This window comes from Thunnus maccoyii, chromosome 23 (assembly GCF_910596095.1).
Source record: "Thunnus maccoyii chromosome 23, fThuMac1.1, whole genome shotgun sequence".
Classification (NCBI taxonomy): domain Eukaryota; kingdom Metazoa; phylum Chordata; class Actinopteri; order Scombriformes; family Scombridae; genus Thunnus; species Thunnus maccoyii.
This window is the reverse complement of record NC_056555.1, coordinates 8,749,448-8,772,687: the sequence shown is the minus strand read 5'-3', so window position 1 is coordinate 8,772,687 and position 23,240 is coordinate 8,749,448. Positions and strand designations below refer to the sequence as shown.

Here is a 23,240-nt window from a genome sequence, read left to right as displayed (position 1 = left end):
ACCAAGACTTACCGTATACAAATAATACAGTGTGGTTAGGTGAGCTTTCATCAGGTTTAAGTCAATAAACCTGTGCGTTAAATGGAAAATTGAGGGTAATTCGAGACTTATTGTTAATCCAAGCACAATTACCCATTTTAATCTATTCGTGGTGTAATTTTCTTCAGCAACTACAAACCTTTGAGCTTCAATCCAACATATAAAAAGCTACTAGCAAGCAAATTTTGCAATTTAAATTCAGCTCTCATTCCCTCCTTTCCTCTCCTCTCCACCTGTAGCCGTTTATTCCAAGTCGGATTGAGACATTGGCTGGAAGGCAAGAACGCTACTGGAGACTCTGTGTGATGGCTGATCTAAGAGAAACTTCTGGGAGCAGCTGAAGACGTGCCAACAGCTGCGGGGAAGAGGCATGTGTGTCTGTAATATATTCCCACTTCAACAGGTATGGTCCCATCTCTCTTCTTTCCTACATGGCCCTCCTCCCTTCTCGTCCTGTTTCTATCCTTTTCTCCTACCTTACCTTTCCCTCTTCGTTCAGACAGCACGCCACATCTCTTCCCCTCCTGGCGTTTTTACTCTCATTAACCCTAGTGTCAGCTCCTATTACTCAGATGACAGCTTTATGAGCAGAGGCGTACAGTCAGACCTAACCTTGATTCTGTAAAACTCTTTAAAACACCAGATATATGTAACACAACTCCACGGCGATGAAAACATGTCTGTGATACACATAAAAACACAGTTGTACATGACACAGGTGAGATGTAAAAAAAAAAAAAAAAAAAAAGTTTATGAACCATGCAAAAGTAAAAAAGCAAGATAGACATGTACAGTAGATTTACAAATGCTAAAAAACCATGTCTAACATCATAACATACACACATAACATCATATTTCCTTACAAACTGTTCCAAACAGTACTAGAAACACAAGCTATACCATATTTCATGATAAACTATATCAATTTTGTATGTAGCACTGTCACATTCAGCTGCATAACATTTAATATTTTGTCATATTGTATAACTGCTATGTTTTCTAATATCTGAGGTATTGCTAGTCACGCACATGGTGTATGCTGAAGAGCTAGCATGGAGCAGTGGACACATAAAAGATGTTAGCGCCCATCGTATGTTACCTTAACCTCGTAAACTCTGATAATCCCCTTAAATGTCCCTATAATTTATTAACAAGTTATAAAAAACATTTTTTCATCACTGCAAGACAGATAAATTCACTCAGTTGCCAGTTTATTAGGTGCAATTGGCTAAAACTGCATTAGCTAAAACAACGCTTAGCTTAAACTACACCTAGCAAAAACTAATTCTGTTTAATACAACAGCTCTACAATAAATCCTACCTTCATGAAAGCTATAATGTTCAGTTTTCTATAGAAATTGTTTAGTGTATCTGTCTATTCCGGTGCTTTGTTGCTTATCACATAAAAATGAACATTTATTAAAATTCATGAAACATTTTTCATTGGGCTCTTAAAGTTTGATGTAATGCTGTTTTAACATTTTACCATTCTTGTGCATTTTTTTCCACCCTCATATCTTTAAACCTCTAAAATTTCACATAAACAAAGTTAGTAATTCAACTTGTCAATACATACAACACAGAACAATACAACAGTATGGATGGATAATGTGGATGGATCTACAGTCAGTGGTGTGTTCTTTTGCCTTGGTGGGTATCTGTGAGATTATGTGTTTCCGTGTAGCTCAGCGAAGAATTTTGCAACAAGGCTGTGCGCCATGCAATGGCAAATTTCTGCGCGGTCATGCGAGCAATTACTGTACAATGCATGTGCCATTCTGTGGCAGCATGCATGTGTGGAAGAAAAGAAAGAAAACACCCTCCAAATGTAGAGAAACTCAGCAACTAAACATATCCTCGTTTGGATAAGGCAGAAGATACGGGCAGGATGACAAGGTGTGTGTATACCAACTGGGGGCTTGCAGTGTGTTAGTAGGTGTGAGAAGTTTGATGCACAAGCAGACATGCAGGGGGGATGACAAAAAAAAGAAAATAAGAAAAAGTCCAAAGAAACTGAAGTGGACAAACAGACACATACATACACGTCATGCAGCAGTGTAGTAGAAGCAGCCATGCAGTCAGTGAGCGTGTTGTACCTGAGTGTGTAAGCCAGGTAGCTGCTGCGGCTCTTGGCTGACCTGAGCGTGCTGTCCAGGGAGACGGTGGACTCGCCGATGCCTGAGCGGTATAGAGGGCCGTCTTCTGTGTACGTGTTGTTACAGTTGAGGGAGCGCTAAAGATGGAGGAAGGGCAACAAAAGACAAAAGTGTAAGGAAGGACAGAAAACAAAAAAAATGTGACTTTGTTTTCTCTGAATCTTCAAGGTGTTTCCAACAATCAGTGACACTAAAAATGCAATGACAATGAAAGGTTACACATTCAATTTTACATTAAAAACAACTTCAGTATCTTATATCTTTAAAAAAATGCAACAAACAAATAAAACACCATTGTGTAATATGATGAAATAATGCAGAAATGTCAGTGTGTGTGTCCACTCACTGTAAGCAAAGAGGCCCTTGTGGTGCTGGACTCATCTGGTACGCTCTTCTTTCCTGTGAAGACGTTCTTGAGGTTTTTACGCACCTCTTTGTTGAAGACCACATGGAAGAAGAAGATGAAGACTCCCTTTGAAGAAAGCAAAAGAGATGATTTCAATAACTGTTGATGATGATTACCAAATAAACCTTATCGGAGAAGTCTTAAGGGTCTGTGGATTATCTATTGAAAGGTTTCGAGCGTGAACGCCGCGTTACCTGCAAACAGCTGAAGACAGCAAACAGGTAGTGGAAGGTCATTACGTTGCTGTTGACCGCCATCAGACCGAGTAACCAGGTGGCGCTGATGAGTAGCAAGAGGAGGAAGGCCATGCGTAGTGCGGGACTGGGGAGGGAAACATGCACACATAGATGATCAGATTCCCTTGGTGCCTTGAGATACACTTAATATATCAATACCAATTTATATGTAACATTTTATTGTTCTTTTCAATGGAAACGGAAATACCAAAGTTATATTAACGTTTGGATGAGTAATGAGTTGTGAAATAGTTAAAATGATAGAGAAACTTACATAGCTCCGGACTTCTCAACAGCCTTCTGCCTGCGACCACAGGAAGCCTTCGCAGCCAATATAAAGATCACTATGTTCACCTTTAGAGAAATGGAGACAAAGGGAGGAAGATTACATCATTTTAGCTACTTGTGATTAGATATTTCACAAAATGTTTGTATGAGTAACCCTACATGACATATGGTTGAATCAACAACAGTTTATGCAGTTTGTTTTAGTGTGTTTTAGCTGCAAATGTCTGCTTGTAGGGTTAACCTACAACTCATATGAATGGTGTGAATTCATTAAACGTTGAAATAGACAGAAAAAAACTCTCTTTGGACTAATTTAATGTACAAACATACCAGAACAACTACAAAGATGGGTCCTGCGAAGCTCCAGATGAGTGTGTCGTGGACGGACAGCCAACAGAAATCAGGGTTCCCATAACCCTGAGGATCAAGGCCCACCGCTAAGCCTACAAACAAACACACACAAGAAAAAAAAAGACACACAATGAAAATATATGTAAACGGTGTTACATTTTTTTTAACCTTTCTTTCTCCATCTCCTCCCTCGTTCTGCTTTTCTTGTTTGCATCACTTCATCCTCCTTTACAGTTTTTGAGGGAGTGCTCTTTCTCAAACTACTGTATGTCTCAATCCAAATTCCAATCAATAAGCTTTGCAGGAGTCCATTACTGCCAAATCATGTCAGTTCATAGCAAAACATTTAATACATTACATATATCATAAGCTTATAAAAGTGAAAAAAGCAGTAAATGACAGGCTAATTGGAGATATTAGATAATTGAACTTTTACAGGTATCAAGAGAAGCTATAGAAAGGTTCAAATAAAACAAATAAATAAACTAATTATTTATAAATTTATGGCATGTCAAGACACTCTTCTCCACCAAAACTGGATGGTTTTTTTTTTAAATATAAAATGTATGCGACTGTTGTCTTATTTTGACACGTTGTGGACATCCAAATGAACCCTGGATGGTTCTTTCTCGTATTTCTGTGTGATTTCCCCCATCTGTCTTCAGTTCAATAACTCTCCCACGAGGATCACATCCTCTTCAGAAAAGACGAGTTACAGCATGAATGCACCCTGACAATCTGCCATCTTCCACTGCTCTGTTTGTGTGTGTGTGTGTGTGGGTGTGTGTGTGTGTCTCACCAGTGATAATAGCCGGTATGCCCCAGCCCATGGCGTAGTAGAACCTCATGTGGCCGTGGTTGATGTTGCGCAGCTCAGTCAGCATGCGGTAGATGTGCAGCCCCTCCACGAACATCCAGGCAAAGGTGCACATGTAGAAGTAGTGGAGGAGGATGGCTATCACCGTGCATACAAACTGGGAGGAAGTAAGAGGAAGGGAAATGGAATAGTAAGAGATAAGAGAAGAGTGGAAAAAGGGAGAGTGATTTGTAAGTATGGGTTGACGTTTTGTTTTTCCACTACTTTTGTCTTTTTTGTCAACCCTGCTTTCACTCTGCTGTGCTTTTTTCTTTCTATAATATTGATAATCTGCTGGTTCCAAGTCTCTCAAATGTTAAGATTTGTTGCTTTCCTCATTTTAAACTGAATATCTTTGATATTATAATGTTAGTCAGACAAAAAAAACAATTTGAAGACACACTTTGGGCTCTGGGAAATTGTGATGAACATTTTTCACAACATTCTGGCATTTTACAGACTAAAAAATTCATCAATTTGTCAAAAAAGTAACCGACGAATTAATCAGCATGAAAAATAATAGTTATTTCCAGCTCTTATGTTAATATTCTTCAACAACTTTCATGACAAACTTCAATCTATGTAATGTGGTAATAATTCAACCTATCCCCACATTCCTTCATCTCCTTCCCCCTCTCTTTCCATCTCTCTCTCTCTGCTGCTGCTGCTCTAATAGAGGAATGCAGTGTGTCAGGGAACATCCCAGCAGTTGAGATACTATATTTTACTAATGTTGTGTATTGCTGTGGAGATCAGAGAGAAAGAGAGGCTACTTTGACAGGGTTATAAATCATCCTGCAGATGGCCCTGGGCACACACTGACAGCATTCCACAGTTCTAACACACACACACACAACTAAACACTAGATAGAGGACATGCACGCACACATAGATGCATTGATGAAGCCAGAGAAATGAAAAAATAAACACAGAAAAGCAACCTGAAGACAGATCCAACGCTATCGCTTTCTTTCTAAAATCACCATGCACACTTGGCTTCTACCCTCAACTGAGATTCATACATGCTCAGATAACGCAGCTTGCGGTTAGTCATTGCACGAGTCCCCCACATCCCAGTCAAAACACTGTGAGTCAGAACATTTCTTAAAGAAAAGTAGTCAAGAATTCCACAATTTATCTGGAGCCTGAGCTTCTAATCTCTATCATTTTCACTTATCTTTATGACTGGTAGAGCTGACTCAACAATTAATGGTGAATTCCAAAACTCAAGCTGATTCTGATCGGTACAGTACTAGTCAGAATCTGTTGCTGTAGTGGCCCGTAAAGCCCACTGAGCTGATGTATGTGAAATAGAGCAGTACAAAAAGCTTGAAACTTGAATCACTGACTGGGAACTTTCCAAATCAATGGTCACAGCCAAAATGTACATCTTGTTGGCGGCTGGGGGTTGATAGTCAAGAATTGAAGTACTTGTGATGTCCTTGTGTGGATATCCAGTTTAGTAAGACTAGTCAGAGCTGAGACATTCACTTTCAACCTGCATTAACAGATTTTTTGGCCACTTGTGGCCAGCGGAAACTAGTTGTAAATTCATAAATTATAAATAAATTAAATAAATTCAATTCATTAGCAAACAGTTGTTCATTTACACATCCAGGAGTTATGGAGTAACATTATCATTCATTTGGAGTCATATTTCTGTACACCTGGTGAATGTTAGTCCAATATTCACTCTCTTTTAGCTCTGTTTTTGGTCTCACCCAACTCCTGAGGGAAATATCTGGCTCTTTAGCAGCTAAATGCTCCACTATGTTCACCAGCTGGTTGCTAACCGTGGTCGTTTGCTGTTTGGTACTGAGTAGGTAGTGTACAGTGGTTTTTAAGAGTTTTTTCTCTGAATGCAGCCAAAAATGACATTATGAGAGCGTTGAAAGTGACTCAAAACAGTAAAGTTGCAGTCGCACAGCTAAACAATGAACTGACACTCGCTATGACGCTACATAAAGCCGAGGAGAGTCAGGTGATATTTCTCTGTAGGTTCATCACTATAAGCGACAACTGTGACAGTACACATTTTCATTTGATACATTGTTACTATAAAAAATAATGATTATAGCTGCTTTAAACATTTCATGTTGAAGACTTGAACCTGGACAAATATCTACGGAAGGCTAATGGCTATAATTTTTTGTTTTATAAGCTAATGTAGCATCCACACATCACTATCAGTTATCATTTTTACACTTCACCTTTTGTACGTATTAAACAAGATATGATGTGTTAGTTAGTGAGCTTTAAAGGTGCTGGTAGGAGGATTTTGATACCTTTGGACAGAGCCAGGAAAGCTCTGTTTTCCTTGTTTCCAGTCTTTATGCTAAGCTAAGTTTATTGGCTGCTGACTCCAACTACATATTTACTTTACAGATGCGATAGTGGCATTGATCTTCTCATCTAACTGCAAGAAAGCAAGCAAGTGTATTTCTGTAAAATGGGAACTATCCCTTTAAATCTGTCCTCATGCCTCCCCCTGATCTACCAAGTGTCTCAGCTTTCCAAACTTCACTTTTTCTTTAAAACAGGATTATCTGACAATTAACAGATTAATAATGTTTTCTGTACCACAGACATGCAAAGGTTTATCAAGTGAAAACTAAGAAGCTGTTTTGGGAAACCTTTGCCAGGGCTTACCACCCTGAGGCCTGCTTCTGGAGACAGGTACCAGTCACAGCACGTCTCCACTACTGGCCCAGGGATGTGTGTGTGTGTGTGTGTGTGTGCGTGTGTGTATGTGTGTGTGTGTGTGTGAGTCCGAATGTCTGTGTCAGCAGACTTCAAAGAATTCCCCCACCTTTTTGATCCTACTGTATGACTATGTGTGTGCACATGTGTGTTTCTGGCGGTTACTGTGACCGACCCAACTCCAAATCAGATTATGAACTTAACATAATTAGCTCATTCGATTTCTGACTTCAGACTCTACACTATCTCAGCCTATATCCTACACCTTTTTAATTGTAGAGGTTAACAGTAACAAAGTTACATCCAGCCAGTCAGTAAATCAACTTATAGAAGCTATATTTGGAGAGGGCTTTGGCAACCCACACATTCCTAACTATTAGAGTCATTAGCCAAGCATCAAAACACATAATCTGTCAAATAAAGACAGACTCTCAGGTAGGCCTTGGCGCATTAAGCCTGGTAAAGCCCCTGTCAACACAGTGTTAGATGACTTCCTGCGGCCAAATAAATATGCCTGGCAGTTTCTAATACAGTAAACACTGGAGCGAGGCGTCTTTATCCGGCATCAAGTTCTATCACGTCACATGCAAAGAAAATACTAACTGGTGTGTTTCTGTATCATATGCATGTGCAGCCAAGCTTGATAAGACTAATACCTTTGACTTCTGTAAAACCCCCTAAGAGATACTGTTGCAAATGATGAACTACTGTGTACTGTATGTTCAGTGGACTCGCTCAATCTCTCACCGGGTTATCAGTCTGATTGATGCCGAGCAGGAAGACGAGTTCAGAGAAGAACAACGCCGCTACCAGGTTCCTGTGGATCGCGTGGAGGTTGGAGCGGAGCCGGCGCAAGAGGCATAACAGGATGAAGGTGAGGAGGAGGAGGAACAAGGAGACAGACACGGTGGTGTAGGTGACGATCTTCAGGGGCAGGACGTCACCGTGCTGCGGAGAGAGATTAGGACATCAAGTCAGAACAGATATATACAGGAAATAGCGAGCTTAAATGAAAAAAATGTTTCAGCAGTACCTCTCTCTTGGAGATATCCATGAGCACGGCATAACTGGTCATGTGGTTACACTGACAGCTTATGTGGCTGTTGTTCCTGTTGAGCACCTCGCAGCCTTTTGAGGACCAGCCGCCTGTCCCTCCGATCCTAAACACACCATACGCACACATATAAACAAATACAAGACAGCAGTGATGCAGAAATTCACAGCAGAACACAAACAATATATTATTGAATGTATTTTTATCCAACTCACGCAATGGAGTGGTTCCAGAAGACGCAGACAGGCTTGGTCCTCTCCTCCGTTTCCAGCAGGGTGTACTCCACAGTGATTGGAGGGTCGAGGATGTGAGGGAGAGGCGGACCCTCGCTGTGCACCGTGGCGCTCACTATGGCTGTGTTGATCACCGGACGGTTGGGGAGCCTGGAAACATGTGCAAAGCTTCAACATGACTATTTCCAAAAATGCTGTTAGTGTTTTAAGTCGCCAGTTGCCCTTTATGAGTCAAACTGCAGACTCCTACTGAAGTAAAAAAACACACACACACATTTTTTATCATCATGTGCAGTAGACCAAACTATAACAGACACAAAGGATGTTTATATTTGGTCACAATCCTTTTCATCCTTCTGTAAAACCTTAATCTTATCTTGGAAACATTTTTTTAAGAAGAATACTGTACACTCCTTGACTCTATGCTCAGTTTTTCCGAATAACTAAATAGAATAATATAAGCCTATGGAGGCACTGATAAGGTGTTTTCTTTTTTTTCCAAACACACCTATAATAAATATTATGACATGTATTAACATTAAAGAATAAATAATTCCACGTAACGTAGGCTTTCTTCAAAAGTTTACAGAATATATTGAATTATATACACACTGGTAAGTACAGTGGAGAGTTTTTAGAGTTCAGATAGAGTGCACACTCCCTTTTTTCCCACTGTTATCATCATTCTTCATTCTTTAAGGCCGTGCTTGCAACTGTTTGACTGGATTACACTTCATAATTTAATCCTAGCAAAGTACGTGAGAAAGTTGGTCAGCACTCCCCTGTTCTCAATGTCAGAGAAAAGCATGTAGGTCTATAATAAATTCACTTTTTTTTCCTTTCTACGCCTGAAATTAAGGATAGTTACGTTAGATCACTTTGTATCAGTGGTTTCAGTGTTTTTCTTTTTTACAGCTGTCAATAATCTTCGTACCTCAGACTTCTGCGGTCAGGGTCGTATCTCTCTGGGAGTAGCTTCCCCAGTGATTTGTACACTATCACCACGGCGACTGGCAGAGGGACAGCTGGCTCGAGGTGGCGGCGTCTCCTATCAGACACTGTGTGCTCCTCCTCAAGGGGTGGATCCGTCTGAGCTGCAGGAGCGGGAGTGGGCTCTGAAAAGAAGATGGTGAAGTAAATATGGAGAGAAACAGAACAGCAGTAGATAAAGTACATTTACTGACTAAGAGCGTGATTTTAACCAAGTTTAAGAAGAGCCGGTGTGGTCTGATTCTACCGGTGTTCTTACCTCTGTGGCCCTGAGTGCGGAAGTTGAACTGGGGGAAGTGGACGGAGGAACCAAGCTCTTTGGGATAGTCCTCTTGGATGTCCTGGAACCGAGGAAGCGTCGCCCTCTCTGGGTCCAACACATCCAGGTAGTCCACGGTTAAAACTGGAGAAGAGGAAGAGGATGAAACAGAGGCAAAAAGGAAAAGGATGAGGTCATGTGTGATCATGTGTACAGGCTACACACAATGAAATTACAGCTGCTTCACTTACTCATGTTATCTGTGACGATGGTGAAGGGTTTCAGATAGGTTTTCCTGACGTTTTGTGCCAGCGTGTTGGCATAGTCCTCGAAATTGCGGAGCAGGTGCGCCGTGCCGCCCTCTGTCCTCTGGATCTGCTCCCAGTGCTCCTTAGTGTCAGGATCCAGAATGGCGCTGCCCGCTCGTACCAAGTTCTAAAATATCCAAAATTAATTGATTTAATGGGATATTACTGTAAATTACTGAGTATGTTCATCACATAATTGTCAAAGAGACTAGATGACATGGTAGAAGCCTTAGATAACTAGAGTAATAAATCCCAACAAGGATCAACCAGTGGATGGCAGTGTTCCACCAGTGCTCCCAGTGTTACAGAATGGGTTTCACTGAAGAATAGCTTTAAGATCTTTTACAATCATTTATTTAAGTTGTAATGTAGGTTGCTGCTTTTCTTCTTTACCTCATTGAACTCTGCATCCCTCATGGCGGTGAGGTCGAATCCCGCCTGCCGGCTCTCGTACTGCAGCACGTGATTAAGAAGCTGGGCGGCCGTCTTCACGTCGTTGCCAAAGTAATGCGGAGTGTTGTTGGTGGCACTGTGAAGCATACGCACGATGGTCTTGGATCGCTCACTGTCCATCCTTGAACCGTTGCGGCGCAGGTCCTCGTTCTGAAAGGATGAGGGGAGGAAAAGAGAAGGAGTAGGTCAAGGTTAAAGAAAGCTGCGTGGGTGTGATGAATGGAAATTGGTCAATACCAGGATTAGTGGGACTTTGAGAAGTTCAAGCTTCAGGTATAAGGTTCAGGTTCAAACACAATAGGGGAAACACTTTGTGTAAATCTCCCATAGACTGCCTATCAAATTACGCTTACTCCTTACAATGTATTATGACTACCTGTAGTTAATATGGATAATATTTAAAAAGAACCAATGCAGAATTCTTTGAATTACAGAGGCAACTCTGGTGGGATGAAAAAGTGTTACTAGTTGGAAATTTAAAAAAAAAAAAAGTTTGTTTTTGTAAATGAAAACTTGTGAGAAAAAGTGGTTTTGGAAGTGTTTCACCGATTGCACAAGCCTCTCAACACACAAGAGACCATGTAGTCCTTCAATTTAGGTTACTCCATTAAAACTGTCAAGAATTCGTGGGAGATGTACAGCTGAAAATCACAGTATAAATGTAATATTGTGTCTCATAATCACCAGTTTCTTCAGATGGGTGAAGGTGACGGTGGTGCAGTTAAAGAGCTCAGGCAACAACCAGCCTTTTTCATCACTACAGTGACGGATGGCAGTACCTAAAATACACAAAACACACAGGAAAGGGAAATCACATCAATTTGCATGCAAATATTTCATGTAAAATGATATTAAGGCACATTAAAACAACGTATGAACACAACTTTGTAAACTGTTTTGAATTGGTATCAGAGAGATATTTAGGTCTTGATTTGATGTTTTTAGCAACTTCAATTCTTGGTCAAAAAGTTTGTTGTGTTTGTCAGACGTTAGTAAAGCAGCTGAGCTTAGTTTGAGCCTGTTATGCTTTTCCTAATTGCTATGTGTGAACATCAACCTGCCTCTGAGAATACCATCATTCTTATCATTCCGGAGCAAAGGGGATACTAAAAATTTGCCTCAGTAGCAGGGTATTGTCTCCATTTTTGAGGTAGAGTCTTCTATAGAAAGGAAACGTGTTGCATAGTGGTAATTACGGTGGTTTAAATACATGAAACCACACAGAGCTGTTCCAGTCTGATTCAGTTTCAGAAAACACTTCATCCAAATGCAAAGTCTCTTCAAATGCTTTTGTTACAAAGGAATGAATGGCTGAACTTGCCAGTTGGAGCTAAAAAAAAAAAAAAAAAGGGCGACGAGCAATGTTAGCAAATAAATTCCCTAACGGGTCTGGAGAGACAACAAAGAGGTCGCCATGGTGACGGCAGTTACTAAGGGGTAACCAGGAAAGTGACAGTACTGTGAACAGGTCAGAGAGTTTTGAGCTCACCTCGGCTCTCTCTCGCTAACACACACACACACACACACAGCTGGAGGAGTGAGGAGGAGGGGTATTACTGTCAGCTCTTAATGTACCTGGTATTTTTCCAAGAGTCTCTACAGATTAAACCTCTATGCGATTGGCTGATGCGAAATCTCTGTTGGATTAACGGGCCAATCAGAAACTCCTACTACTGTGCTTTCTTTAAGTCTGTTTATATGCCTTACAATACACTGACTCGCAAAAACACAGCCACCCATGCAGCTTAATCCAACTGCTGCTACACCATAATGTAAATATTTTAACATAGAGATTGCCGTGTTCTCTTTTTAAAGCAAGACTATGTGACGTTTGAAAGAAGAAATAACACAATCTTCGTCTTTGAAATGAAAAGTTGAATACACTCAGGAGATTTGCTGCTACAGCGTTACCGGTCTGGTATGACCTGTACATTATGGTTGCTAATGTGAGCAAACTTTAGATATATATTGCTAGGTCACTACTGAGTCACTTAACTGACTTTATGAATCTTTTCTAGAGCTGAATGTAACAAAATCCATGTAACTGCACCTCTAAGTCTCATTAATTAACAAAGCATATGTTGTTAATTTAATCTGTACCAAAACCGCAGTGTAAAATATGATAATTTGCTGTTTTATGGGGGGTGAGGGGGGAGGGATGAGGGGGGGCGACAGGAGCAGTTGCCAGGCAACCAGCAGAGAATTCAAAAGAGTTACTGGCAGTCTAATTCGTAGCTTCCTCTTTAACAGGCAGATATGAGAGTGGTATTGAACTTCTTATCTTACTCTCTCGACATCAAAGCAAATTTTACATGAATTTCCCTGGAATGGTAAAACTACCTCCTGACCATGATATAAACTTCACTATCAGTGGCCTGTAACTTTTCTTACAGTTTGGACTCCATCCAGAGCTAAATAATTACTCTACATGTCAGAGGTCAGAGGAATTGAACGGTACTCACCGATGGATCCTTTGGGACAGTTTGTGGCAGCGGGGCGTCCAAATTTGGTCTTGGGCCACCAAATGCCTGCATCAAACGCTTTGGGGCAGCCCTCATACACCACTGTGGAGGAGAAGGCAAAGACAACATAGAAGGTTTAGCTCCTCACTTATAGCTTCTACCACCCAGATTTATCAGAGAGATGCTGAAAGCTAAGTACTGGTTTTAGAGCGTTACAACATACTTAAATGTGTCTTAAAAGAAGTGCTTCATAAACTTTTACCACATAATAAATATTGTAAGGTAAATGCTTGCTCTGGTTACACTTCAGGATGCTACCGAGCCAATCCGCTCCATATTATGAAACAGCCTGGCAGACCAGCAGCACAGTGACATTCAACCAAATTAATCCTGCAGGGCTATTTCACAAGCTGTGATACATAATTCATTTCAGTATATTTGGGTTAATAAATCTCCACGACAAGCCAGGTTGGGACCTGCAGACTTGTTCCTCTTAGTTGCACAGTCATGTGTTACAAGACCTGTAAAGCCACTGTTTCATTAACTCTTTGGAGCTACATCACTACTGCTTTGACATGTAACTTCTCCTTCCTGAGATGATTTGGTGTCCTACTGTAACAACACAGAAACAAACCTGCAAAACTTTCACTTTCAATAAAATAAACAATTAATTTCACTTTCCTTTTTCAGATCATGCAAAGTAGAAGCATGTTCCGGAAAATGGAAAAGTGAAAATAATTTGAGGTTTATTACTACAAAAAAAAAGAAAAAAAAAGTGGATGAACAAGCAAGAATTTGGTCATCTGAACCATACTACACTGAGGAAATTTCAAGATTTACATCCATTGAAAGTCTGAGCACGTTCTGAGGAGCTTCATATCGGGTCAAACAGTAACACATTGACATTCATTTTCTGTTGGGGACTTTGTGGTTTTGTCTTCTATTCATGGCTACTGTATTGTGCTTGCACAGTCCCACTGCCAAGTTAGGCCACTAGCCAGACTCGCCTCTTCTGCTTGACTGGATGGCAACAAAGACATGAAGTTAGCTCAAGTGCAGCACCAGCAGATGTGAGCGACACCATTTGTCTCCTTTTGACACTTCATCGATTCATCCGGGCCCACTTTGTGAACCGGAACATTTAAAGGAATAATACATCCAATTTTGCAAATGATTTTTTTATTACTGTCCTTGTCAAGAACGCCTAAAATCCTTTATTCATTTAGACAAAAGTATCCAAACTTCATGGATTTCACTTTTCATTAACAGTACATTATCATTGTGCTTTGACACCATTTTGGAATAGCTATGCATGTTGTATGTATGTTTTACTTTGATGTATGTATGTTTTACTTTAATTTCAATTAAAATAGGTGAATCACTGTTAGCAGTTTATCTCTTCAAATGTGGGTGAATTAACCTATTTCATACAGGGTGAAAAGAAGAAATTAGCTTATTTACAGGACTGATTGGTACATTTGTCAATATATAAATAGCCATTTTTAAGAGTTTGACAGCCATTATTTACTGTTTTACTCATCCAGTTTATGGTTTAGGGCTAATTAATTTTATTTTACTAAATTTTACCTTATGTTTGTGGTCTATAATTGATTTAAAAGACGTTCAAATTACATGCAATTGCATATCTAATTGCAGATGAATTCACATACCTTCACATCCACTGGCAGTAACTTCAGCGAAGGGGTTGTCACAGCGGTTACACTGACGACCTATGACTCCTCCCTTGCAGGGGCACTGCCCGGTGATGGGGTCGCAAGTTCGAGACTCAGAGCCAGTAGAGAAGCACTCACAAGGGTAGCAAGTGTCCTCTCCTTCTGGACGGTAATGGTTTTCCTGCAGGGGGAAGCGAGGAAATGGATGACTGATATAATATATTTAGTTCATCAAAAGCGAGCTAAGAGGAAATTCAGATATTTGGGGATGGTATCAGATCCTAACAAAAATGTTAGTAAGTGTGTCTTTGAAGTTTGCGCAGAAAACAATAGTTATTTTTTAAGTGTTCTCCTGTCCTGAGCAACATAAACACAAATAATCTGGTGAATCACAAAAAGAGACACTTCAAGTTGTGTATGTTTTTACCTTGCAGCGGCACTCTCCAGTGGTCTTGTTGCAGTCTTTATGAAATCCTCTACCAGTGTCACAGTTGCAGGGTCCACACATGGGAGTGCCCCACCAACCCTGAGGACACGGCTTCTCAACTCTGTCAATCAAAGACGATACAATACATTTAATGGAATTAAGCACACCCACGTTGTAAAATAAACTTTTTAAAATGTACTTTTTCACAATGTAAGTGAAAAAAACGGCTGACCTGCAATTTTCAAAAGACCGAATACAAGTACATAACTGAATTTAGGCACAAAAATATTTTTCTTCAAATTACAAAAAACACTGAGTTGTTTAACTAGCAGAAACATTTTTTCTTCTCCATATTATCTCGCAGCTCTCTTGAAACTGGTACAACAGTGTTTCGTTTCTATGATTCCATTTTATAACTACTGTATGCCCAATATGGTGAAAGAGTGGACGAAACAGTTTTGGGAAATAAGAAGGTAACAGTCTTTAGTATTCTATAGTGCGCCAGTTGTAATTCCACTCATTTTTGATAAAATAAAATAAAAACGTCACACAAAGCAAGGTGATGGTTGATCAGCTTTGACATGTTACTGACTCCATATCAGCTTCAACTAATCTGATAGTTGACTATCTGTTATGTTTATCTCCAGCTAAACGCTCCCTGTCGCACTGAATCTAAAATAAACTTCCTCAACTCTTTTTAAGTGAGTGAATCAAGTGTGACTCATTCATGCAAACACATACAGACTTTCTTTCTCTCAAGAGATCCCTAACTATGAGATGTGATCTGATAAGGAAAGAGCGGCTGTATGTGGGCAGCAGAGACGAAACACCTATGGAAGATCAGTCAGGCTTGGAGGGGGAATCCCACGTCCTGCCTCAGATAGGAAGTGATGCATATCATGGGGGTCAGGGTTCAAGGGGGAAATGATCAGGGCTGGCTAATTCGTGTGCGCTCTTAGACAATGCTGACTGCGCAAACCTACACACTGCTTTCTGCTCGTATAGATGAATTCCTCAGTTTCACCTGATAGTTTATTTCTTTTGGATCTTTCCCCTCTCTCTCTCTCTCCTGCACACACACAGGCAAACAAACACTATCGAGCTCAGATTACTGACTAATAAAGCTGCTCTGAAGGACTCAGAACATTGGCAACATTACAAAAAGAGCAAGAGCCTAACATAACTAAAGAAGATTAATGTGCTTTGTCTCTGTGGGAGACAAAGTCCATTTTAAGTCTGCTTCATTTTTAACATCTGGATATAAAGGACTGTCTGCAAGCAAGTCAAATCCTACTATCATTCTTCTAATATTCAGATTCTAAGGCTGTTAAAGCAAGAATGTTTGACTATAAAAGCTAAAAATAGAGTTTTGCTTCAAATTTCCAATACTTGAGGGATAGCTCTACTTGCAAGATGATTGACAGCATGAAAAAACAAACCAACAATTGATTTAGGTGATTGTCCAAGTCTAAGAAAACCGACGTGAAGCATAGTAAGCATAGTCAAGTGCAAAAATATTGTAAAAGGAGTATACTGAGTACTACTAATAAAAAAACTTGTTCTCAAACACACACAAAGGAAGGGATCTTACTTGTTTTCACAGTACTGGCCATAGTAGTTCTGTCCGCATTCACAGGTGTAGCCATGGGAGGAACTTGGTTTGCGAACGCAGGTGGAAACGTGTTCACAAGGGTTGAGCTGACAAGCGTCCACACACTCCTTACCAAAATAACCTGAAAGTCAGAGAAAAAAGGGATGAAAAACTATACCCAAACCTAACAGAGCAATATTTAGCGTTTAGAAGGGCACTTGGGGTACCTGGGTCACAGACACAAGTGTGAGTGCTCCAGTCGTCGCTGCAGTGGCTGTTCTCAGGGCAGATGTTGGAGTCGCAGGGGTCGGCCAGGTCGCAGCCCTCCTCCACGCGGATCTTCAGGCCCTGAGCCATGTTCACATTGGCCACGTTGGTGGATGTCTCGCCCATACGCACACCCTGATGGAGAACACACATTGATGGTGAAGAGGCAGAAGAGACAGGACAGGAAGAAAGGGAAGAAAAAGCAGGAGAAAAAAAGTCAGAGAGAATGTGAGGAAGTGGGAGAAGAAAGGGGAAAACTTCAGTTATGTTTCCTTTTTAAGTTTTCTGTGCCATAGTTTCAGAGACAGTGTTTTGGCAGACAAATGAAACACACTCACACACACATGCACTGACCTGTATGCAGCCAACAAATCCTTTGTTGACATGGTTGCCCTTGCCAGGCAAACCTCCTACATGGAAAGTTTGCAGCTTCAAACCCGGGAGGTCGTTACCGATCTCTACTGACTTCTGCTTAAAAACACAGAATTCAAAATGAGAACACTTTTTCCAAGAAAACTTGAATATTATGTCCTACTTTTACTACTCATGAAGTAATTTTCCCTGTACCTTGTACATGCCATAGTCCAGGGATACAGCGGCCATGTATTTGATGTCTTTGCCGTCTTTAACGCTTCTCAGTTCTACCAGCAGGTGGTGCCACTCCCCGTCATTGACCCGAACTTGGGGGAAGCCCAGCGACGCCACCAGCTGCTGTCTCAGCAATACCTCCATACGGACCTGTTGCTCACTCACCTGGGCAAATGGAGAAATGTAATGACAGTTTTAACGTTCTTTAACTTTACTTTCCTATGTTGGCTGCAAAGAAATTAAATCTAAAATGCTAATTGCCTTGTGATGATCTGAATCTGACTACTCAGCAGTAAAAAAGTTAGCACCATACGCTGATGATGATGACACTTATGTCGACAATGTACTGTATCTCACCATGAGGTTGATGGTGGAAGAGGGACCGGCATTGGCCTGCATCAGGGTGCCAGCAGGCTGCCGGGTGCGGAACATGAGGCCCATGTACCAGGGAACACCAACGGTGACATCCGGCTCGCTCCAGGAAACCAACGCCTGCCCATCAAAGAACTGAGGAGACGGCATTACTGGACAGAGACGAGACAGGAGGAAGAATAAGAATCAGGTTGTGGACATTGAGAATGTTTAAAGGTGCAGTGAGAAGCATTTTTTATGATATTTTTTGGTTTTTTTGGCTTTATTTGATTGTTGAAATATAGAGACAGGAAACATGGGTAGAGAGATGGGTATGACTGAACTGAATCGTGTACGTTGCAGTTATGTGGCATGTGTCTTAACTAGTAGGCTACTGAAGCGCCCCATGACTAGCTTTATCAGTGCCATATTTATACTGAAACATATTGAAACAACAGAGTGAAATTCCAATAAAATATCAAAATATTCACGGTAAATTTGCTGGATTCCTGTACGGCACAACAGTAAACGAAAGCTTTTAGAGTTTCAGGTGTTAGCTAACAGCCAATTGAACACAGTTAAATGATGAGGAAAGACAACAAGTAGCAGCCATGGCTCTAGTGATATGAAGCAAGACGGTTTATTGGAAATGTAGTCTTCATTTCTAGGAACTCAAGCAGTAGGAAACCCACTTTTATGAGACAGAGGCTACCAGTTTTCTACACCATTGTCTGATTTCTTTACAACAATTATACAAAAGCATCACAGATAACAAATACTGCTTTCAAATAAAAGCAGTAGAACTTCAAAGTATTGAATTGCTTCTATATATGTGCTGAAATGGTAAGATCCTTCAGTCACAGTTTGAATGTTTTGTCTTCATGTGATATAATTACTACTTTATGTCCAAGGATTTCTACAAAGTAATTCTCAGGCACACATCCAATATCTAGATACATTCTGAAAATCCACAGAATTACACACAATGTAAGCTCCTGTACATGTTGAGAGAGAGATCAAGAGACACACATGCTAGGGTCAATCTTTCAGCACAACATACAGTTAGTGTTTCCTCTTGTATAATCTATAACATAAACTCTGTGCGTTCTTGGGTCCCCAGGGCACACATTTCAACTGAAGCGTTCACAAACACATACACACACACACACACACACACACACTATAATTATCACACAAAACACATATTTGTTCCTGGTAGTAGTTAGCTACGGTGGTTTTAGTCTGGCTTCTTTGCTGAAGCTTAATCTGCCGTAAAACCTGTCACTCTTCAGCTCATCAGCAGCAAGCTAAAATTTGGGAAAAAACACAGGGCTATGACTTGGTAAGAGTATGCCAATTCCTTATTTAGCTATTCTAAATCTCCTGTCTTTTGTTCTTAATGTCTATATTCAGAGACTGAGCAAGAATCTAGTAAACAGTGATATGTTTTTCTTCTTTCATACCTTAACAACTTTCTCATTTTCTTTTGTGAACATTCCTCAAAAATGTTAACTTATTATCCAGGTATGTTGATTATAAACACATCCTTAGCTTGTTTGACACCAGTCCAGAGATTCAAACTTGAGATTGACTTATAATGACAAGCTACAGCCACACATGAGCATGTAGGAGTGTTTTGCATGCTTACAATTAGCCTAACTGTGATCTACATAGGGTGAAAAAACTCAATCCATGTCTTTAAAAATAGTCTATACCACTGGAATGAAAAACAAAACAGTTGACCAGGTGGGATGGATTTCAAAGATGACTTTGGCAGCATAAAAGACACAATAACAAATCTGTTTCTCGTGTTGCATCTAGGTGTGTAAAGCCTCAAACCAAACGTGTCAACAAGCGGCCAAAACCTCTTCCCAGCTTGCTGTGATCCCGGGCCCAGCTTAGATACTGGATCTGGGGCCTGGCGCTTGCTAGGCGGCTACCTCATAGATAAGAGGGCGAGGAGAGGTATTCACACCTTCACACATTGTTTGAAAGATCGCCCTGCAGGAGGAAATCAAAGTTCTCTGCTTACCATAGGAGAACATGAGATGGATTATGCTCAGAGTGGAGTATAAATAACACAGATAGATTTAAACATAGATTTAAACGTGCATGTAGGGAATTATTATTTGACCCAAATGAAAGAAAGATTTAGAAATGTATTTGGGTGTATTTATGTAGGTATGTGTGTAAATATGTGTGTGCGTACGGTATGTATGTAAGTATGTGTGTGCATACGGTATGTATGTAGGTATGTATGCTCGAAGGACACTTTGTTTGGTAATGACGTGGCCACACTCAAAGATGGGAGACGCTTTATGGGTGTGCAGGGGTTCCTGGGGAGGTGGCCGCTGGGTGTCTGTGTATATGTATGTATATACATATGGGTATAAATAGGTGTGAATGTGTGTAGGTATGTATATAATGATGCATGTATGTATAAGGTTATGTATAAGGATTTATTGTTTTTATTGTAGCCTATGTGATGGTACAGGGTACCTTAGTCATCTGTGATTTGTCTTGCCAACTTTGTCTGCCTCGAAATGAGGACCACAATGGATCTTTTAACTATATCATGGTATCTTGGACATCTTAAATGAATATGTATTTGTCACAGTGTATGACATTTTATATATCATTTTTTGATATGGCAAATAAATAGAATCAAATCAAAGAATAGTTGGCATGTGGCGGCGCTTTAATGTACCTTTGCTAACAAAGAAACACTGACAAATGTATAACCCCCCCACTATCTGTCCGTATGTCTGTAGGTACTGTATGTACCGTACAATAGGTCTGCACTTCAGTAACATGAGATGTGTGTCACGTGTGTGAGGTGTGAGGTGAGACACTCAGGTAGCTATGGGGTCAGTACAGTGTGTATATGTCTTTTGTTTCATCCTTTGATTCTGAGTCAGTCAGAGTTTGGTTGCCGTCCTAAAACTCCAAACCTGAGGCCATGTTCTGCTTCTCTGCAGCAGCAAGCAGAGGCTTCACTGTGACTTTCCATTGTGACTGCTGAATGAGTCATACTGAGTCAGGGGAGGTGCTCCTTATCCTATTTGATCTCCCAAACACACACTGTTTCCTGGAAGTCCTCAAGACACACACACACTTACACACACACTTACTGTAGGTAAACACACACAGACACATGCGCACACAGACGAACAAGCAGATGCATGCACGATTGGCCAGAGACGCACCTGAATGCACTTATAAAAACACAAACGTTTTGACTGTCTTGGAAGATAATTCAGTTTCATTTCGAGAAATTAAAGTCACACACACATCTCACCTTGTTCACAGTTCTTTCCACCGTAACCAGTTGGGCAGTCGCAGCTGTAGGTGTTCCACTTGCTGACACACACTCCTCCGTTCTGACACACGTCGTTGCTGCAAAAGTTTTTCTTTGCTGGACAACCTGAACATTAAACACATTTAGATTCATTTAAATGGGAAAAATGCTGGTTAATACAGTATGTATATGTGCTATGTATTTGTTTGTGGGCTGCAGAAACACAGAAAAATGACAAATTAGTCAACATATTTACAGCAGTACCATACAGAATTGCTAGCTGCTCGTAGTTTGCATTTAAAAAAAAAACAAGTCACACTTTTCCTCTTTGAAATCCTGTTTTTTTAAGAGACAGGTTGTTTCATGGCCTTTGGATGCTTAAAAATCCTGAGAAGTTATTGGATAACCTTAGACAACACTCATTCTGTCTGTTTCTCCTGACAAATGAAATTCCCAAGCGATGTAGTAATGAGTGATATCTCAGCCCCCCCACAGTTTAAGCCTATTGGATTGAGCATAACTTTGGTTGAATGTCTAACCTGCTGTGGTGCCGTTGTTGGCGATGTAACTGGCCATGTCGATGGGTCTGCTGTCGATGCTCAGGTTTCTCATGCAGCCCACAAAGTCTCTGTTCCTGACGGGGAAATCCTCGGGCAGGTTGGGAACACCGCCAAGCAACAGTGGTCCTGTCAAATCTAGTGACCTGAAGATGATACAAACAAAAAAACAAAAAACAGATCAGGATAAGACCCTAAAATGGAAACGTAAAATACTTAATTTGCCCAAGACTGCAGTGAGAGAAACCTCAAAGTTAACTGTCAGATATGGACAAGGAACAAACCTCTAGTTTGACTATATAATACACAAAATGTAAGGGATTGATTATATTATGGACTATACTGTAATCAAAATAAGAAAATTATATTTAAAATTGTTTTTTTTTTTACCACTGCATACCTGTCAATGCCCTGAGTTGACCTCAGAAAGGGCTTCTGACTCACTAACACTTACCACGAGAGACTTTTCTGAAACGCTGTTATTGTGTCCCAGGTTTTAAGCTGTCACAAGGATAACTGCTAGCATCACCATGAGTCAGAGTCAGATTCCACATACTGGGTCATACAGGAAGCTGCTTACACCCCGAGCCCCTAAAAACTCAACATCAAACGCCAAAGGGCTTTGAGAGACTTAATGTGATGCAATGCTGCACAAAAACAGCCTAAACCCCTGAATGTATGAGTTGTATGCATACACAGTAGGAACAGCATTGCTTGGCCTGGGAGCATGTGGAGCTTATTCAAAGAGTGTTTAAGAAATTCAATGAGGGAAATCCTGAAATAAATCAAATGCAGCTGCATCTTGGAACCAATTTTAGAGCCGTAAATTGCAACGGATTTTCATGGCAAGGCAAGGCAAGTTTAAAGCATTATGACAAAGTGCAAAAGAAACACATTATATAAGGGCATTTAAATACAATTAAAATACTTATAAAGAGCTAAGAGAACAGACAATGAAAATAAGCTAAAACAGACTAAGACAGATAAAGTGCAAGAATAAAATTACAGTGCAGTGCAAGAAATGAATCAAACGCCTCAAATTTGGTTTAATCAAAGGCAGCAGCAGACAGAAAAGTCTTCAGCATTGATTTAAAAGAACTAAGAGTTGCAGCAGACCTGCAGTTTTCTGGGAGTTTGATCCAAATATGTGGGGCATAAAAACTGAACGCTGCCTCTCCATGTTTAGTTTTTACTCTGGGGACAGAAAGCAGACCTGTCCCAAATGACCTGAGAGGTCTGGATGGCTCGTAGCAGCAGATCAGAAATGTATTTTGGCCCTAAACCATTCAGTGCTTTATATACCAACAGAAGTATTTTAAAATCAATTCTTTGATAGACAGGAAGCCAGTGTAAAGATCTGAGAACTGGAGTGATATGATCCACTTTCTTGGTCTTAGTGAGGACTCCAGCAACAGCGTTCTGAATCAGATGCAGCTGTCTGATTGATTTCTAAGGGAGACATGTAAAGACACCGTCAAGTTTTTCCAAATCCCGCTGAAACATAACTTCTTTAATCCTTGATCTATTCTTAAGGTGATAGTAGGCTGACTTTGTAATTAATTCTTAAGGTGGCTGTCGAAATTCAGGTCTGAATCCATGACTACACTAAGATTTATGGTTTGGTTTGTGGTTTTTAACATTACTGATTAAAGCTAAGCGCTGACTTTTAATCATCATCAGACATACCGCGGTATACC

At 40.4% G+C, this 23,240-nt stretch overlaps 1 protein-coding gene across 4 annotated transcripts in view; it reads right to left on the bottom strand.

Moving 5' to 3' along the window:
* The window catches only part of celsr1a (cadherin EGF LAG seven-pass G-type receptor 1a), a 95,674-nt gene that overhangs the window by 3,981 nt on the left and 68,453 nt on the right, over positions 1 to 23,240 (bottom strand). For 3 of the 4 annotated variants that reach the window (XM_042403415.1, XM_042403416.1, XM_042403418.1), the window contains 24 exons: positions 21,526 to 21,689; positions 20,987 to 21,112; positions 17,695 to 17,861; positions 17,317 to 17,502; positions 17,104 to 17,217; positions 16,710 to 16,884; positions 16,483 to 16,624; positions 14,892 to 15,012; positions 14,462 to 14,645; positions 12,792 to 12,893; positions 11,014 to 11,108; positions 10,270 to 10,479; positions 9,820 to 10,003; positions 9,569 to 9,712; positions 9,254 to 9,434; positions 8,302 to 8,469; positions 8,066 to 8,192; positions 7,780 to 7,980; positions 4,276 to 4,450; positions 3,456 to 3,568; positions 3,112 to 3,191; positions 2,796 to 2,922; positions 2,542 to 2,667; positions 2,136 to 2,272 (listed from right to left, as the gene is read on the bottom strand). In XM_042403415.1, the coding sequence (XP_042259349.1) occupies positions 2,136 to 2,272; positions 2,542 to 2,667; positions 2,796 to 2,922; positions 3,112 to 3,191; positions 3,456 to 3,568; positions 4,276 to 4,450; positions 7,780 to 7,980; positions 8,066 to 8,192; positions 8,302 to 8,469; positions 9,254 to 9,434; positions 9,569 to 9,712; positions 9,820 to 10,003; positions 10,270 to 10,479; positions 11,014 to 11,108; positions 12,792 to 12,893; positions 14,462 to 14,645; positions 14,892 to 15,012; positions 16,483 to 16,624; positions 16,710 to 16,884; positions 17,104 to 17,217; positions 17,317 to 17,502; positions 17,695 to 17,861; positions 20,987 to 21,112; positions 21,526 to 21,689 (3,549 nt within the window). The remainder of the gene's footprint in view (positions 1 to 2,135; positions 2,273 to 2,541; positions 2,668 to 2,795; positions 2,923 to 3,111; positions 3,192 to 3,455; positions 3,569 to 4,275; positions 4,451 to 7,779; positions 7,981 to 8,065; positions 8,193 to 8,301; positions 8,470 to 9,253; positions 9,435 to 9,568; positions 9,713 to 9,819; positions 10,004 to 10,269; positions 10,480 to 11,013; positions 11,109 to 12,791; positions 12,894 to 14,461; positions 14,646 to 14,891; positions 15,013 to 16,482; positions 16,625 to 16,709; positions 16,885 to 17,103; positions 17,218 to 17,316; positions 17,503 to 17,694; positions 17,862 to 20,986; positions 21,113 to 21,525; positions 21,690 to 23,240) is intronic. The other variant, XM_042403417.1, reaches the window with a different exon arrangement.